Source organism: Saccopteryx leptura, chromosome 2 (assembly GCF_036850995.1).
Source record: "Saccopteryx leptura isolate mSacLep1 chromosome 2, mSacLep1_pri_phased_curated, whole genome shotgun sequence".
Taxonomy (NCBI): domain Eukaryota; kingdom Metazoa; phylum Chordata; class Mammalia; order Chiroptera; family Emballonuridae; genus Saccopteryx; species Saccopteryx leptura.
The window spans coordinates 348,223,186-348,239,576 of NC_089504.1; the positions used below are offsets into that span (position 1 = coordinate 348,223,186).

The 16,391-nt window shown below is 39.2% G+C and overlaps 1 protein-coding gene across 2 annotated transcripts in view; it reads left to right on the forward strand.

Annotated features, from left to right (window-relative positions):
* NPEPPS (aminopeptidase puromycin sensitive) overlaps positions 1 to 16,391 on the forward strand; it is a 94,583-nt gene that overhangs the window by 61,468 nt on the left and 16,724 nt on the right. The window contains exons 11-17 of one of the 2 annotated variants that reach the window (XM_066364392.1): positions 854 to 958; positions 1,363 to 1,423; positions 6,820 to 6,929; positions 8,640 to 8,703; positions 11,133 to 11,269; positions 14,405 to 14,539; positions 16,008 to 16,227. In XM_066364392.1, the coding sequence (XP_066220489.1) occupies positions 854 to 958; positions 1,363 to 1,423; positions 6,820 to 6,929; positions 8,640 to 8,703; positions 11,133 to 11,269; positions 14,405 to 14,539; positions 16,008 to 16,227 (832 nt within the window). Of the gene's footprint in view, positions 1 to 853; positions 959 to 1,362; positions 1,424 to 6,819; positions 6,930 to 8,639; positions 8,704 to 11,129; positions 11,270 to 14,404; positions 14,540 to 16,007; positions 16,228 to 16,391 lie in introns of both variants that reach the window. The other variant, XM_066364391.1, reaches the window with a different exon arrangement.

Sequence of the window (16,391 nt, forward strand, 5' to 3'; positions counted from 1 at the left end):
CATTATTTAATTTATTTCTATTTAATTCTCTTGAATTAGTTTATCGTTATTCAGCTAATTTACATGTATAAACTTTGCCTCCAAAGAACTAGACTTATAGTCTATATAACTGGAAGCCATTACAGCTAGTGCAAGGAAGCAAATGTTTTTTAATTTTGGGGGGGCTTTTTGTATTTTTTTTATATATATATTTTTCTGAAGCTGGAAACGGGGAGGCAGTCAGACAGACTCCTGCATGTGCCCGACCGGGATCCACCCGGCATGCCCACCAGGGGGCGATGCTCTGCCCATCTAGGGCGTCGCTCTGATGCAACCAGAGACATTCTAGCGCCTGAGGCAGAGGCCACAGAGCCATCCTCAGCGCCCGGGCCAACTTTGCTCCAATGAAGCCTTGGCTGAGGGAGGAGAAGAGAGAGACAGAGAGGAAGGAGAGGGGGAGGGGTGGAGAAGCAGATGGGCGCTTCTCCTGTGTGTCCTGGCCAGGAATCGATCCCGGGACTTCTGCATGCCAGGCCGACACTCTACCTCTGAGCTAACCGGCCAGGGCAGGAAACAAATGTTTTTCATCTCTCCCATCCCCACTCCAACTCACCACCAGCACCACCAATAAGCAGCTTCATAGTGACTTGCCTCCCAGCGAAGCAGAGCCAAGACTGGACTCTAAGAGATGATGGAGATCATGTTATATATTCTACTTTATTAGTGTTACTATTTTTAAGGATCAATTATACGTTATGAGTGAGCTAAAGGTAGAAAAGTATTTTAGAAGAATTTTCCTAGAAAGCTTTTTATGTAATTTAGTATTACAAGCTCCCTGCTTCCTGTCATAACCTTTGAACACACTGTCTGCCAGGTCAGTGTGGGCCATCCTTCTGAAGTTGATGAGATATTTGACGCTATATCATATAGCAAAGGTGCATCTGTCATCCGAATGCTACATGACTACATTGGGGATAAGGTAAAAAAGCAATTTTAAAAGTCTTCTATTCTTTTATGGTGAAATCATAGAATTTTGCATGGAAAAATGTCAGATTTTATTCAGATTTCCTAAATAATTTTTTTCTAGAATTTAGAAGGACATTACGCTGCTCTGGTTTATCTTTATGTTTTATATTGACTTTTGTGATCTCTTGGGTGAATAAGGTACAGATATGTTTGGGAGTGGGTAGAAGGCTGGTATAAAACTTAAAAGTAAAAGTAGAGTATGCATTCTTAAATAAAAGGTAGTGGACGACATATATATGTATTGGAGTAAATGTGACACTTAAGAATTTCAGCAAAGGAGGTTTTGACTATTAACATGTAAATATACTGTAAATTCTGAGGTCTGACTCTCTTGGATTAAAAACTGTGTTTTCTCAGGACTTTAAGAAAGGAATGAACATGTATTTAACCAAGTTCCAGCAAAAGAATGCTGCCACAGGTAATCTTTAATAGCTTGAGATAGAAGTGGAATATGTTGGCAATCTATTGAGAGTGGGATGTTTAATTTTTTTTAACTGCTTAACTTTCCTTGTGATGGATAGGAAATAAAGTTGACTTACTTGATGCCATTTGTTAAGTCAGGGACACTTATCCTTTGGTTGTCTTTCAGTAGTCAGCTTTCCATAGCTCAGTGTTTTATGTTTGTTTGTTTGTTTTTAGGTGAGAGAAGGGGAGATAGTAAGGTAGACTCCTGCATGCACCCTGACCAGGATCTAGGGCCAGTGCTCGAATACTGAGCTATTCTTAGCGCCTGAGACTGATGCACTTATACCAACCGAGCTATCCTCAGCTCCCAGGGCCACACTTGAACCAATCGAGCCACTGACTGTGGGAGGGAAAGGGGGAGAGAAGCACATGTTCGCTTCTCCTGTGTTCCCTCACTGGGAATCAAACCTGAGATGTCCATATGCCAGGCAGACACTCTATCCACTGAGCCACTGGCCAGGCCATACCTCAGTGTTTTGTCACTTAGAAGAGTCTAAAGCCTGACCTGTGGTGGCACAGTGGGTAAAGCGTTGATCTGGAATGCTGAGGTTGCTGGGTCAAAACCCTGGGCTTGCCTTGTCAAGGCACATATGAGAAGCAACTACTATGTGTTGATGCTTCCTGCTCCTCTTCCCCTTTCTCTCCTGCTGTCTTTCTTCTCTCTAAAGTCAATAAATAAAATCTTTTTTTATTATAATTTTTTTTTACAGAGACAGAGTCAAAGAGAGGGGTAGATAGGGATAGACAGGAATGGAGAGAGATGAGAAGCATAAATCATCAGTTTTTTGTTGCGACACCTTAGTTGTTCATTGATTGCTTTCTCATATGTGCCTTGACTGTGGGCCTTCAGCAGACCAAGTAACCCCTTGCTCAAGCCAGCGACCTTGGGTCCAAGCTGGTGAGCTTTTGCTCAAACCAGGTAAGCCCATGCTCAAACCAGATGAGCCCGTGCTCAAGCTGGAGACCTCAGGGTCTCGAACCTGGGTCCTCCGCATCCCAGTTCGACACTATCCACTGCACCACCGCCTGGTCAGGCAATAAATCTTTAAAAAAAAAAAAAGATCTGAAGAGTTCTGTTTACCTTATCAGACCTTGTTCTTTTTGATGACTTGTTGGTTTTATTGCCCTAAATTAATCATTGGCCATTAACAAAGCTGCAAATTAACCATTTTTAGAAATGAACTTGTGAAACTACAGTTTCAGTGTAGTAAAATCTTAAGATTTTTAGCATAGGATGGTCTATAGCAGTGTTTTTCAACTTCAGGTCCGCAGACCGGTGACAGTCCATCAAAAACTTCATGCTGGTCTGTGAAAGAGTTGATGTTGTTAAGATTATAGTCTATAATCATTGGGTCTTTTGCAGACCAGTACCCATATGTGGACTGACAGTTGAAAAACACTGATCTATGGTTTATTAGCTGTCAGAGTCAAAAAGATGTATAAAGGCTTAAGAGTTGATTGGATATGAAAAAATGTCAGTCATAGTTTTGGGTTCTTTTTTTTTTTTTACAGAGACAGAGAGAGTCAGAGCAATAGATAGGGACAGACAGGAATGGAGAGATGAAAAGCATCAATCATCAGTTTTTTGTTGCGACACCTTAGTTGTTCATTGATTGCTTTCTCGTATGTGCCCTGACGGTGGGGCTACAGCAGACCGAGTGACCCCTTGCTCAAGCCAGCGACCTTGGGTCCAAGTTGGTGAGCTTTTGCTCAAACCAGGTGAGCCCGAGCTCAAGCTGGCGACCTCAGAGTCTCGAACCTGGGTCCTCCGCATCCCAATCTGATGCTCTATCCACTGTGCCACTGCCTGGTCAGGCAGTTTTGGATTCTTTAGTGAACAGAAATAGTGTTTTAAAACAAACAAAAAACAACACAAGATTTATGTAATGTCATTAGTATCCAGTACAATGATAAATGTTCAGAGAGTCTGGCCATAGGCTGTTCCTGAGGTTTGTGACTTAAAAATACAGTATCTCTGTTCAGGATATGATGCAGCCTTGGCCTTGACACCTCCTACCCCCATAAATGTCCATCTTAATTTATAAAATAGTCATTCTGTTCCTTTGAAAAGGCTATAGAATAATGTACTCTTGTAAGTTTTATGAGTCTTTGGCATGCATATACAGGCATATCTTGTTTTCTGCACTTTGCAGATACTGTGTTTCTTACAAATTGAAGGTTTATGGCAACCCTGCATTGAACAAGTCGATCAGTGCCATTTTTCAAACAGGCTTAGATGATGGTTAGTATTTTTTAGCAATGAAATATTTTTTAACTTGATTCCTGGCCAGGGCACACAGGAGAAGTGCCCATCCTGCTACTCCACCCTTCCCCCTCTCCTTTCTCTCTATCTCTCTCGTCCCCTCCTGCAGCCAAGGCTCCATTGGAGCAAAGTTGGCCTGGGCACTGAGGATGGCTCCATGGCCTCTGCCTCAGGCGCTAGAATGGCTCTGGTTGCAACAGAGCAACGCCCCAGATGGGCAGAACATCGCCCCCTAGTGGGCATGCCAGGTAGATCCCTGTCAGGCGCATGAGGGAGTCTCAGCCTTCCTGCTTCTCACTTCAAAAAATACCAAAAATAAATAAATAAAATAAAGTAAAAAAGTATTTTTTAACTAAGGTATGTACATTTTCTTTTTTTTTTTTTTCTGAAGTGAGAAGCAGAGAGCAGAGATAGACTCCCACATGTGCCTGACCGATCCACCTGGCATGTCCACTAGGGGGCGATGCTCTGCCCATCTGAACTGTTGCTCTGTTGCACCCAGAGCCATTCTAGCACCTGAGGCAGAGGCCATGGAGCCATCCTCAGTTCCCTGGGCCAACTTTGCTCCAATGGAGCCTTGGCTGTGGGAGGAGAAGAGAGAGATAGAGAGAAAGGAGAGGGGGAAGGGTGGAGAAGCAGATGGACGCTTCTCCTGTATGCCCTGGCTGGGAATCAAACCCGGGACTTCCACGTGCCAGGCTGATGCTCTACCACTGAGCCAACCGGCCAGGGCTAAGGTATGTACATTTTTAGACATAATGCTATTTCATACTTAATAGGTTATAATATAGTATAAACATAACTTTTTTATGCACTGGAAAATCAAAAAATTTATGTGAGTCACTTTATTGAGATATCTGTTCTATTTTGGTAGTCCAGAACAGAACCTGCAGTATCTCCAGGGTATGTTTGTATATAATATATGAAGAAAAAACCTTCTGCTTTTAAAACTGTAATGGGGTCTATTAAATGTTTCTGATTCAGTAGGTCTGTGGTGAGGCCCGAGAGTCTGCATTTCTAACAGGCCTCCAGGTGAAGCCAATGCTACTAGTTGATGGGCCACATTTGAATAACTAGACCTACCCTGTACCTTTTTTTAGTTTGCTTTGTGGTTTATGAAGACAGTTGTCAGTTCAAATACATTTCAGTTACCACACATGGTTTTTACCCTTTTGCAGCAGTTCCAGTGCCCTTATTCTATCCTCACTGCACTTCCCTTAATTTGTGCCTTTGTGATCTCTGCATAGCTTTTTGCAGTTGCCTATTAATTCACTACTTATGTTGTCCTACTCTCTTCAGTTTCATCTCTCACTGTGAGGCTAGCTAGGGTTGTCTTTCTGAAATGAATATCTGATTGCATCACCCAACTGATTAAAAATACTTGGGATACTGCCTGACCTGTGTGGTGCAGTTGATAAAGCATCGACTTGGAATAGCGAGGTTGTTGGTTCGGAACCCTGGGCTTGCCTTGTCAAGGCACATATGGGAGTTGATGCTTCCTGCTTCCCTACCCATTTTCTCTCTCTCTCAAATTAATAAAATATTTTTTAAAAAATAAAAATACTTGGGATACAACATTCCCTTCATGATAAAGTCAGTACTTTTTTTTTAAGACTTTATTTATTCATTTTAGAGAGAGAGAGAGAAGGAAGGGAGGAGCAAGAAGCATCAGTTCCTACATATGCCTTGACCAGACAAACCCAGGGTTTCCAACCAGCGACCTCAGCATTCCAGGTCAACATTCTGTCCACTGCGCCACCACAGGTCAGGCCAAGTCAGTACATCTTTTTAAGCCATACAGCAGGGGTCCCCAAACTACTGCCCGCAGGCTGCATGCGGCCCCCTGAGGCCATTTATCCAGCCCCTACCGCACTTCCGGAAGGGGCACCTCTTTCATTGGTGGTCAGTGAGAGGAGCATAGTTCCCATTGAAATACTGGTCAGTTGGTTGATTTAAATTTACTTGTTCTTTATTTAAAATATTGTATTTGTTCCCATTTTGTTTTTGTTTTTTTACTTTAAAATAAGATATGTGCAATGTGCATAGGGATTTGTTCATAGTTTTTTTTATAGTCCGGCCCTCCAACGGTCTGAGGGACAGTGAACTGGCCCCTTGTGTAAAAAGTTTGGGGACCCCTGCCATACAGAGTAGAGTCTTCAGCAGTTTGGCCCTGCCTACTTTTATGACCTCATTGCTCATTACTCCCACACATGTACACTCTATATCTTCAGCTTATTGAACATATTGCTCTTTTTTTATATTTATCTTTTCTTATACTTTCATACTTGTCCATAGACCACTTATTCTGCCTATGTGGAGTGAGCTAGTGGTTCATTCCTGTCTAATGAACAACTCCTCTTCAGGATGCAGACTGAAATTCAGCTCTTATGAAACCTTTATTTTCTTTGGATTTTTCTTTAAGTGTTTCCTCTGTTTGTGCCCCCATTACAGTATGTATCACATGGCATTACTGTTTCGCTCACTCTGCCACCACCTCATTAGGTTGACTTTTTTTTAACTCTGTTAATTGAATGGTGTAATGGTTTTGTGTTTGTGAATGATTATTTAGTAGTGATTATGAATATGTTTCCATTTGTTTGTTTCTATTCATTCTTGTTCAAACTCACCTATTTGTCTTTTGTTTATTATAACTTATAATTTTAATAAATTGGAATAATTAAGAACATCTTAGGCCCTGGCAAGGTGGCTCGGTTGGTTAGAACATCATCCTGAAGTGCAGAGGTTGCTGGTTCAATCCCTGGTCAGGAAACATGCAGGAATAGATCGGTGTTCCTGTCCCTCTCTCTTTCTCACCTTGCCTCTTTTGCTAAAATAAATTTTAAAAACTAAAAAAAAAAGAACATCTTAGAATATATAAGATTAGTTTTTATAATAGGATTAACTTAATGGGGAGGCAAGGAGGACATTCATTTGGTTCACTGTTTCCTGAATGTGAAAGAACCAAAGAGTTGGCCAGCAATGCAGTGTCAAAAGTTACATAAAATTTCTGGGGTTTTTTAGGAAAATAAAAATGTAAGCATTTACATTTTCATTTTACATTTTTATTTCTTGTGTTTATCTCCTAGAGGATCTCTGGGAAAGTTTAGAAAGCGCTAGTGGTAAACCTATAGCAGCGGTGATGAATACCTGGACCAAACAAATGGGATTCCCCCTCATTTATGTGGAGTCAGAACAGGTAAACTTATAAAAAGTCCCTTAGTTTGTCTGATGTATTAAATGAAATTCAGTCAGTGGTTTCAAATTTGCTTTTCTGTACTTTTAAGAATTCCAGGTGACATTTAAACTAGCTTGTACTCTCAAAATGCACCCAAATTTACATGGTACGTTACAATGTAAGTTAACTTTCCAAAGCCACATCTTAACCTTAAACATGATTATGTTTTATAATGAAGTATGTACATTGGAGGATCTCTCAGTTAGATTCGCTGCAAGCATTTGAAAAGGCAGTTTAGGGAATGCAGTCAATCATATTTGGTGGAAAAGAATGTAAGTTTAGTAAACCTACTACTGTGACCATTTTGTTTCTTTCTAGTATTCTTTCTCCATTTTGGACTAGTCTTCTATAAGAGATGTCTGATCAAACTTGACATTGACTATGTAGAATGACAAGTAGTTTTCATTTTATCTGATTGTTTTAAGAATAATAACATACACAAGATGATTATTTCTTTCACCTCTGGAAATTTTATTCCCTCAAAAACTATTAACACTTCAAAACTATTAAAATATTTAATGATTACACAAAAAGCTCTTAGGTTATAATTTTTCTTCAAGTGAAGCACACTTTGATCCCATCAATATCCCACAGAGGACACCAATATCCCACTTTCTACCAATATTATTGAGATTCAGTTAACTTTTCCATCAGATTACTTTCCAGGCTTTATTTACTTTGGGTTGTTTTTGTTTTTGTCATAAGCACAAACTCATCCTCCATTTTCATCACATGGAAAAGCCTATCTATGACTTAATTCTTTTAAAAATAGGAGAGCTCTGTAGCACAAAATATCTTGATTGTGATCTATTTCTAACTTTAAAATTCCTAAATTTAAATATTTTTGCTTCTGAATCAATTTAAAAGTCACCTTTCAACTTTTTCCAGGAAATATTTGTGATACATAACTAATCCATGTTGTAGTGTTTCAGTTCATTAGTTGTTTCTCTGACATCCAAATGGCCATTGCTTCCGCATTCAAATTTTTTAGTTTTTCAATTCTCTCTCTAGCAGTCAGTTTATCCATAAAGGTTATTGGCCTAATTGTATTTTTTATATGTGGTCTAAGTTTGTTATACCTTGTGTTACTTAAAATATTCTGAGGTATAGTAACAAATGATAAATGGAACAAATGACTGCATTTTGTTGAAGCATTTTTAAAAATATGTACTTACCTTTGTTGCTTCTGGCTTTTTAGAGTTTTGCAGTTTTTCCCCTCACTTTTTTGTTTGATTGTAAAGCTCATCCTTTGAAAACACAGTGTGTGCTTCTTTCATGTTTATCAGTCATTCTAAAATTTTAAATTCTGAATACTGAGTCCACATGCTAATCTAAAATAATTTGCTATATTATTTGTTATGTGTCCCTTTGAAAACTTTAATCCTTTAAAGTTGTCTGGGTACATATTCTCTTCTGGGGGCCCATATTACATAGAACCTGCTCTTTCTTTTTTTTCTGAGAACCTGCTCTTTTATTTAGACTATTGTGATTTTGAAACCTAAATAATAAAGTGACTTTTCACTATTCTGTAGCATCATCGTCTTCATCACCATTGCATTTCATTTACTATGAGACATTTGATTATACTTGTTTTACCCTTACTTTGTCACAGAAATGTTGCCCACTCCAAAAAAAAATTTTATATTACTATAGCCTGTTTTGCTTATTTAGGTAGAAGATGACAAATTACTGAAGTTGTCCCAAAGGAAGTTCTGTGCAAGTGGACCATATGTTGGTAAGCAAATGGCTATAAGTAGCAGCTGATCACTGAGTTTGGATATGATACTAATAGTGTTCCAACTAATAGAAAATAAGTATCCATTTTTAAATATTTTTAATAGAATTAAATAAAAACAAGGAATTGGTAATAGAATAAAAATGAAATCCAGAAAATCAAGGAAGGAGACTTATAAAGTATTTGTAATATTGTCATATTATTAGATTTTTGAAATTCCACGTCTCTGTGTATGAAAAAGGATAGGAATATCCAAGAAGTGATGTCTCTAACTTTAATCCCTAAAAGAAGATTTGATATAGTTTTATGTGGGTGGCTAATTATTTTATGTTCTTGGGCATAATAAGTAAATCCCAATGATTATTTAGATATATTATAATGTTAAGCACTGTCACTGACCCTTATTTTATACTTTCAGCAACCCTAGGTAAATTATTTCCATCTTACAGAGGGAGCTGAGACATTGGTAGGTTAGTTAAATTGCTTAAGATCACCTTGAGTTAATTCTCTGAGTTAAAGATTAGGAATTCAAACAAAATAGTTGGATTCCATAAGTTTATACCCTTAACCATCTATCACTCATCTCCACTTTTTTCAGTATTTCTACAAGTCATTAGACTGTTTTACCTAGGAAATTAAGGTACATTGAAAAATAAAAAAATAAAGTGTCTTTTCACACCTTTTTAACTTCCTTTAAAATAGCATCATTGGTCTCACCTGACCAGTGGTGGCACAGTGGATAGAGTGTCGACCTGGGATGCTGAAGTCCCAGGTTCAAAACCCTGAGGTCGCTAGCTTGAGTGTGGAATCATCGACATGATCCCATGGTTGCTGGCTGGAGCCCAAAGATCTCTGGTTTGAAACCTAAGATCAGTGGCTTCAGCCCAAGGTTGGTGACTTAAGCAAGGAGTCACTGGCTCAGCTTTAGCCCATTGACAAGGCATGTATGAGAAGCAATCAATGAACAACTAAAGTGCCACAACTGTGAGTTTATGCTTCTCATCTCTTTCCCTTCTAATCATCTCCCTCCCTCTCTCTCGCTAAAAAAATAAAATAAAATAGCATGTCTCAACAGGGGTAGGTGTATATCAGAATCAACAATGCCTTTTCATGTACACCCACCAAAATATGATAATACACCCTACTAAGGTTAATAGGTATAGCTTTCCACCCTTAACCTTCGTTAGCATTTAGAATTACTCTTTTAATAATTAAGTCTTGACAAATCAGATGACAGGTATGTTATCCAAATAAATCCCTGAGGGTCACAGTTGTCACTTTCTGCTTCATACCTGAAGTCTGCATTGTAAGACTGACAGGTTTTGCTAGTTTTCTAATACTCTTAATACTCTGTGACCAAGTAGGCAGTGCTAAAACCTGAAATATCCCAGTATCAAGAGGAAATTTTAATTTGTGGTTTAGCCTGATAGCATAAAACTGTATAACTTGTTAAAATATTTCCTTTAATGTACTATTGGGCAGTGACTCTCTTTTGTTTTGACATCTTAATGCAAAGTCAGTTTTGCTGTATGATACAGTAAAATGCAAAATACAAGAGTGTGTGTATCTGCCTTACAAAAGCTTTAGCTTTTAGAGTTGAGTCATCCATGCTGGACTGCAGCAGCTCCCAAGGTATACCATGCCTCTCAGAAAAATAAAAATCACTCCTAGTGTTTCAGTAGTTTGTATACATGTGAAAGACTGCAGGTACCTTAGAATTTGTTTTTAAATGCTATGTGAGGGCTTTCACCCACTGAAATTTCTTTAAAACCATAAAATCGGCCTTGGCCGGTTAGCTCAGTGGTAGAGCATCGGCCTGGCGTGTAGGAGTCCCGGGTTCGATTCCCAGCCAGGGCACACAGGAGAAGCGCTCATCTGTTTCTTCACTCCTCCCCCTCTCCTGCCTCTGTCTGTCTCTTCCCCTCCCACAGTCAAGGGTCCATTGGAGCAAAATTGGCCCGGGTGCTGAGGATGGCCCTGTGGCCTCTGCCTCAGGTGCTAGAATGGCCCTGGTTGCAACAGAGCGAAGCCCCTGATGGGCAGAGCATCGCCCCCTGGTGGGCATGCCGGATGGATCCCGGTCGGGCACATGCGGGAGTCTGTCTGACTGCCTTCCTGTTTCCAACTTCAGAAAAATACAAAAAACAAACAAACAAACAAAAAACCCCATAAAGTCGTTGTCTCTTTTGCTCTGTAAAGGGAAAACAAGTTCACTATATTTGTGAGCCTATAAGTCAGTCAACTGTTCATATATATTTGAAAGGTCACCTGAAAGAGTTTTTGTACCATTAAAAATGAGCCATTAGCTTAGTAATTAGATTAAAGCCTGTGCATAGGATACCAGTCCTCTCTCTCTACCTTACCTTCTATTTTTTACGGTGAGAAATTAATTTTCAAGTTTTCTAATTGTTCTTCTCTTGCTTAAGGAGAAGACTGTCCCCAGTGGATGGTTCCTATAACAATTTCTACTAGCGAAGATCCCAACCATGCCAAACTGAAAATTCTAATGGACAAGCCAGAGATGAATGTGGTTTTGAAGAATGTCAAACCAGACCAATGGGTAAAGGTGAGTCCAGAAATGGCATGGCCATTTTTATCTTAACTAAATTAACTTATTCTGCTCACTTCTTTTATGCATTTTATGGCTGGTTCTAAATTCTACTGATTCAATTTAGACTAGGTCTTGCAAAGAAAAAAACATTTTTAAATTTTCCTGTGTGAAATTTAGGGCCAGCTTTCAAATAGTATTGTCTAGCCCTGACTAGAAAGCTCAGTTGGTTAGAGCATTGTATTGATACGCAGAGGCACATACAGAAATAAATCGATGGGCTGACCAGTGGTGGCACAGTGGAAAGAGTGTCGACCTGAGATGCTGAGAACCGAGGTTCGAAACCCTGAGGTGCCTGGTTTGAGTGCAGGCTCATCCAGCTTGAGTGTGAGATCATAGATATGATCCCATGGTCACTGACTTGAGCAAGGGGTCACTGGCTCAGCTAGAGCCCTCCAGTCAAGGCATGTATGAGAAACAATCTATGAACAACTAAAGTGCTGCAATTACTAGTTGCTTTTTCTCTCTCCCTTTTTCTGTCTCTCTCTCTCAAAAAAAAAGAAAATAGATTGATGTTTCTTGCTATCTCTATCCCACTCTCTCTCCCTATCCCCCTCTCCTCCTCCCCCCTTCCCCTCTTCCTCTTTCTCTGAAAATTAATTTTTTTAAAAAATAGCATTGTCAGCCCTGGCCGGTTGGCTCAGTGGTAGAGTGTCGGCCTGGCGTGTGGAAGTCCCGGGTTCGATTCCCGGCCAGGGCACACAGGAGAAGCGCCCATCTGCTTCTCTACCCCCCCTCCTTCCTCTCTGTCTCTCTCTTCCCCTCCTGCAGCCAAGGCTCCATTGGAGCAAGGTTGGCCCGGGCACTGAGGATGGCTTCTGTGACCTCTGCCTCAGGCGCTAGAATGGCCCTGGTTGCAACAGAGCAACGCCCCAGATGGGCAGAGCATCGCCCCCTGGTGGGCATGCTGGGTGGATCCCGGTTGAGCACATGCGGGAGTCTGTCTGACTGCCTCCCTGTTTCCAACTTCAGAAAAATAAAAAAAAAAAAAAAAAAAAAAAAAAAAGCATTGTCTACACATGATCTTAGCCAAAAGGCCGAGAAGTGATATCAAATAGGGTTGTCTAGATATTTGCCTTTTTGTCAGGTAAGAGAGTGGTAGATAAGCAAATACAAAGGGATAGGATTAAAGAGGAAAAATAATAATAAAGTCACATTAACCAAGAAACATTTGTAGTCTTGCAATTTCAAACTGTCCTGTTATTGTAATGACATGGTAACTTCAGTGATATGTCGTCGTCATATGTTCACAACTATAATCAAGTGAGATCAGATGTATAATCAGTTTGTGTCACTGAAATGTGAAATTCTTTTAGCTGGTGTTTTAAAACCATTTTACAAAAATAACAGTTGGTAAATATTATTTTTCATTATTTCATAGTCTATACTTTCATAATGAAAGTATCTACTACAAACTTTCCTCCCAATTATAGCTTCCTAATAGGAATTACACATTGACTGGGCTTTTGTGCTTTTCTGATGAAAGAGCTTTTTCTCCCTGTTTTAATTTTGTAAATATACTCAGTGGAACACTATATTTCCATTTGATATTATAATCTGGAAAATTAAATAGCAATATGAACATTTTCTTATAAATGATAAAAAAGTTATGTACACTACGATTGTAACTAGGTACATAAAGATGTTATTCCTATAGTAAAAGATAAAGGTAATCAATAAAGTAATAGTATATTAGAATTGAGAGGTGATTTTTTTACTACTTACATATAAATACTAAAATATATACTTATATTTTATACTATTATTTTACTGTTAAAATATATTGTGTGTAAATACTATCACAAATGTTTTTTTACAAAGAAATTCATACTGATTTTGTTTTTTTTTTTTATTTTAGAAAGAGAGCAAGGGAGAGAGTGAGAGAGACAGGAACACTGACCCGTTCCTGTATGTGCCCTGACCGGGGATTGAACTGGCAACCTCTGTACTTCGGGACATGCTCTAACCAGTGGAGCTTTCAGCCAGGGCATCACAAATATTTTTGATTGTTGGCATATAGCTATAGAGAATAATAGTCAATGATACCCTCACTTCAGAAACCATATGAACTGTTCTTTTTTTTTTTTTTTAATTTTATTGATTTTAGGGAGAGTGAGAGGGAGGGAGCAAGATTGTAGTTGCTTCATTTTAGTCATTCACTGATTGCTTCTTTTTTTTTTTTTTTTCCCAAGTGAGAGTAGGGAAGATAGACATACTCCTGCATGCGCCCCAACCGGAATCTACCCAGCAGCCCCTCTCTGGGGCCGGTGTTCTGCCCTCCTGGGAACATGCTGGCAACTGAACTATTTTTAGCACCTGAGGTTGAGGCTCCACAGAGCCATCCTCAGCGCCCGGGGCCAATGCACTCGAAAAAAATTGAGCCGTAGCTATGGGAGGAGAAGAGAGAGAAAGAGAAGAGGGGGGTGTGTGGCTTCTCTTGTGTGCCCTGACTGGGAATCAAACTGGGGACATTCACACGCTGGGCCAGTGCTCTACCACTGAGCCAACCAGCCAGGGCTACTGATTGATTGCTTCTCGTATATGCCTTGACCCGGCAAGCCCAGGATTTCAAACCAGCGACCTCAGCATTCCAGGTCAGCACTATCCACTGCATCACTACAGGTCAGGCCCTATGAACTGTCTTTTATGTCCGTGTAATTCTTTAAAACCTAGGACCTGACAGTTGTTATTCTGTTGAGGCTCTGAGCTCAACAGATCAGTGTTTGTAAAGGCATGTTCTTCCTCATAGATTCCACTGTCCAAGTGTTTTTACATATTGTAAATATTTTCTGTAAACTTAAAATCTACTGAGATTAGAAATAGAAACTTATCCATATTATTTCTTACCGTCCTGCCATGCCTTTCTACTGCTCCTGACTTTGGCCCCTACCATGTCAAGTTCCTGTTTTCTTTCGCCTCTGTATTCATCTTTGACGACTAATTTCTATCTTTGTGTGTTGTTTTATTTGGCATATATAATCTTTGTTGTTTTTCATCCAGATATACTAAACCCAGAGGTCTTCTCATACCTACAAAAGATTGACTTAAAAAATAAATGCACTGTTTAATAATACCTACTGGATATCTTTTCAGTTAAACCTGGGAACAGTTGGGTTTTATCGGACCCAATATAGCTCAACCATGCTGGAAAGTTTATTACCAGGCATTCGTGACCTTTCTCTGCCCCCTGTGGATCGACTTGGATTACAGAATGACCTCTTCTCCTTGGTGAGCCTCTCTCAAGTAGTATGATAGATTTTGTTGATGAAAGGATTTTGTTTTTCCTGGAGTTTCTAACTGAAACATAATTCAAAGAATATAGTTCTTCCTGAAGGTTGAATGCCTTTGGGATTAGAACAAATGATTAATTATTAACATGACAAGATTGAACCTATATAATTTTCCAGAAACAAATCCCATTTCACTACTCCTAAGCCAGCTTTTTACAATTGTACTTAAACTATCCTTTGTAACACACATTCTTTTCAATAGAAATAAGAATGAGCCTTGAAGAAATTTCCCTACTGATGTGATTTTTAGAAATACTTAATTGATTCAGAGTGATTTGTATTTTTCTAAAATAGTGGTTGTACTTTGCTGGGAAAGTCTAGAATTTTTTAACATTTCATTAGTACTCAATTATAATATAAAAGCCCATTAGCTATAGAATTATATTTATATTTGGCTTTGTTCCAGAAAAGATTTAAAGTAGAAATTAGTAACATGTTGCCTGACCTGTGGTGGCGCAGTGGATAGTGTCAACCTGGAAAGCTGAGGTTGTTGGTTCAAAACCCTGGGCTTGCCTGGTCAAGGCACATATGGGAGTTGATGCTTCCTGCTCCTCCCCTCCCCCTTTCTCTATCTCTTTCTCTCCTCTTCACTCTAACATGAATAATAATAAAAAAAGAAATTAGTAGTATTATCTTTATGACTCCAGCATAGGTTAAATAATTTCGAGATGTCTTTGACTGTGGTAAAATTATCAGATTCCTTTTAGTATTCCCTTAAATTGGACTTAAAGTTTTCCCTCCCCTCTGCAGTAACTGGTTTGGATTCCTCCTCTGTATAAACACAGATTAGCATTGATGCACAAAACCTCACATCTGCTGATCTCATTGCTGAGAAAGACCTGTCCCAGGAGAGTGGTGTGTTTGTGCAGTTGGCTGCTGTAACAGAAGTTCTTTTTCCTAACTCTCTTAGCTAATTCTGAAAGGACTCTGAATTTGTAGTGCCATCCAGTGTGTGTTCTCTTAGAAATGAGTAAAGGACAGGCTAAAGTTGACACAGTTTGCAGGTCCAGTTCTGAAAGAGCCTCTGTCAATAACCAAAGCCCCAAGTATTTTTGCAACTTTTCTAAAATATGAAAATTGTCAAAAGAAAACAAAGTTAAAGCCCCCGAAACTAATAGAAATAAGAAGTTAACTGTTTTCTTTCTTTTTTTTAATTCTTTCCAAATTGATGGAATTTTAGCATATTTTTAAGTGGCTCTTTTATAAATAGCAAAAGAAAGTAAATGAGAAATGTTATATAGAATTTTCATTCTATAAAAGTCCAGTGTTCTGAGCTTATTTAGTCTCATTTCCTTTAAACTGAAGAGTTGATTGACTAGCAGTAGATCAGCCAAAAATGCATGCTTGTGTTTTTTGTTCTGTTTTTGTTTGAAGACTAGATTAATTTATGTTTTTTCCTATCCCAGGCTCGAGCTGGAATCATTAGCACTGTAGAGGTTCTAAAAGTCATGGAGGCTTTTGTGAATGAGCCCAATTATACTGTATGGAGCGACCTGAGCTGTAACCTGGGGATTCTCTCAACTCTCTTGTCCCACACAGACTTCTATGAGGAAATCCAGGAGTTTGTGAAAGATGTCTTTTCACCTATAGGGGAGAGACTGGGCTGGGATCCCAAACCTGGAGAAGGTAAGGATGTACTGAATGGAAAAGAATTGATGAGAAATTGGTCTTTTTTGACTCATGTGTGGTTAATGATGGAATAGCATCATCTTTGCATCTGCTAGATGTACTGTGTTTTCAGCTGGCCAGAAATGAAGGCTTAGGTCTTTTAAGCCTACTGTGAAGTTACA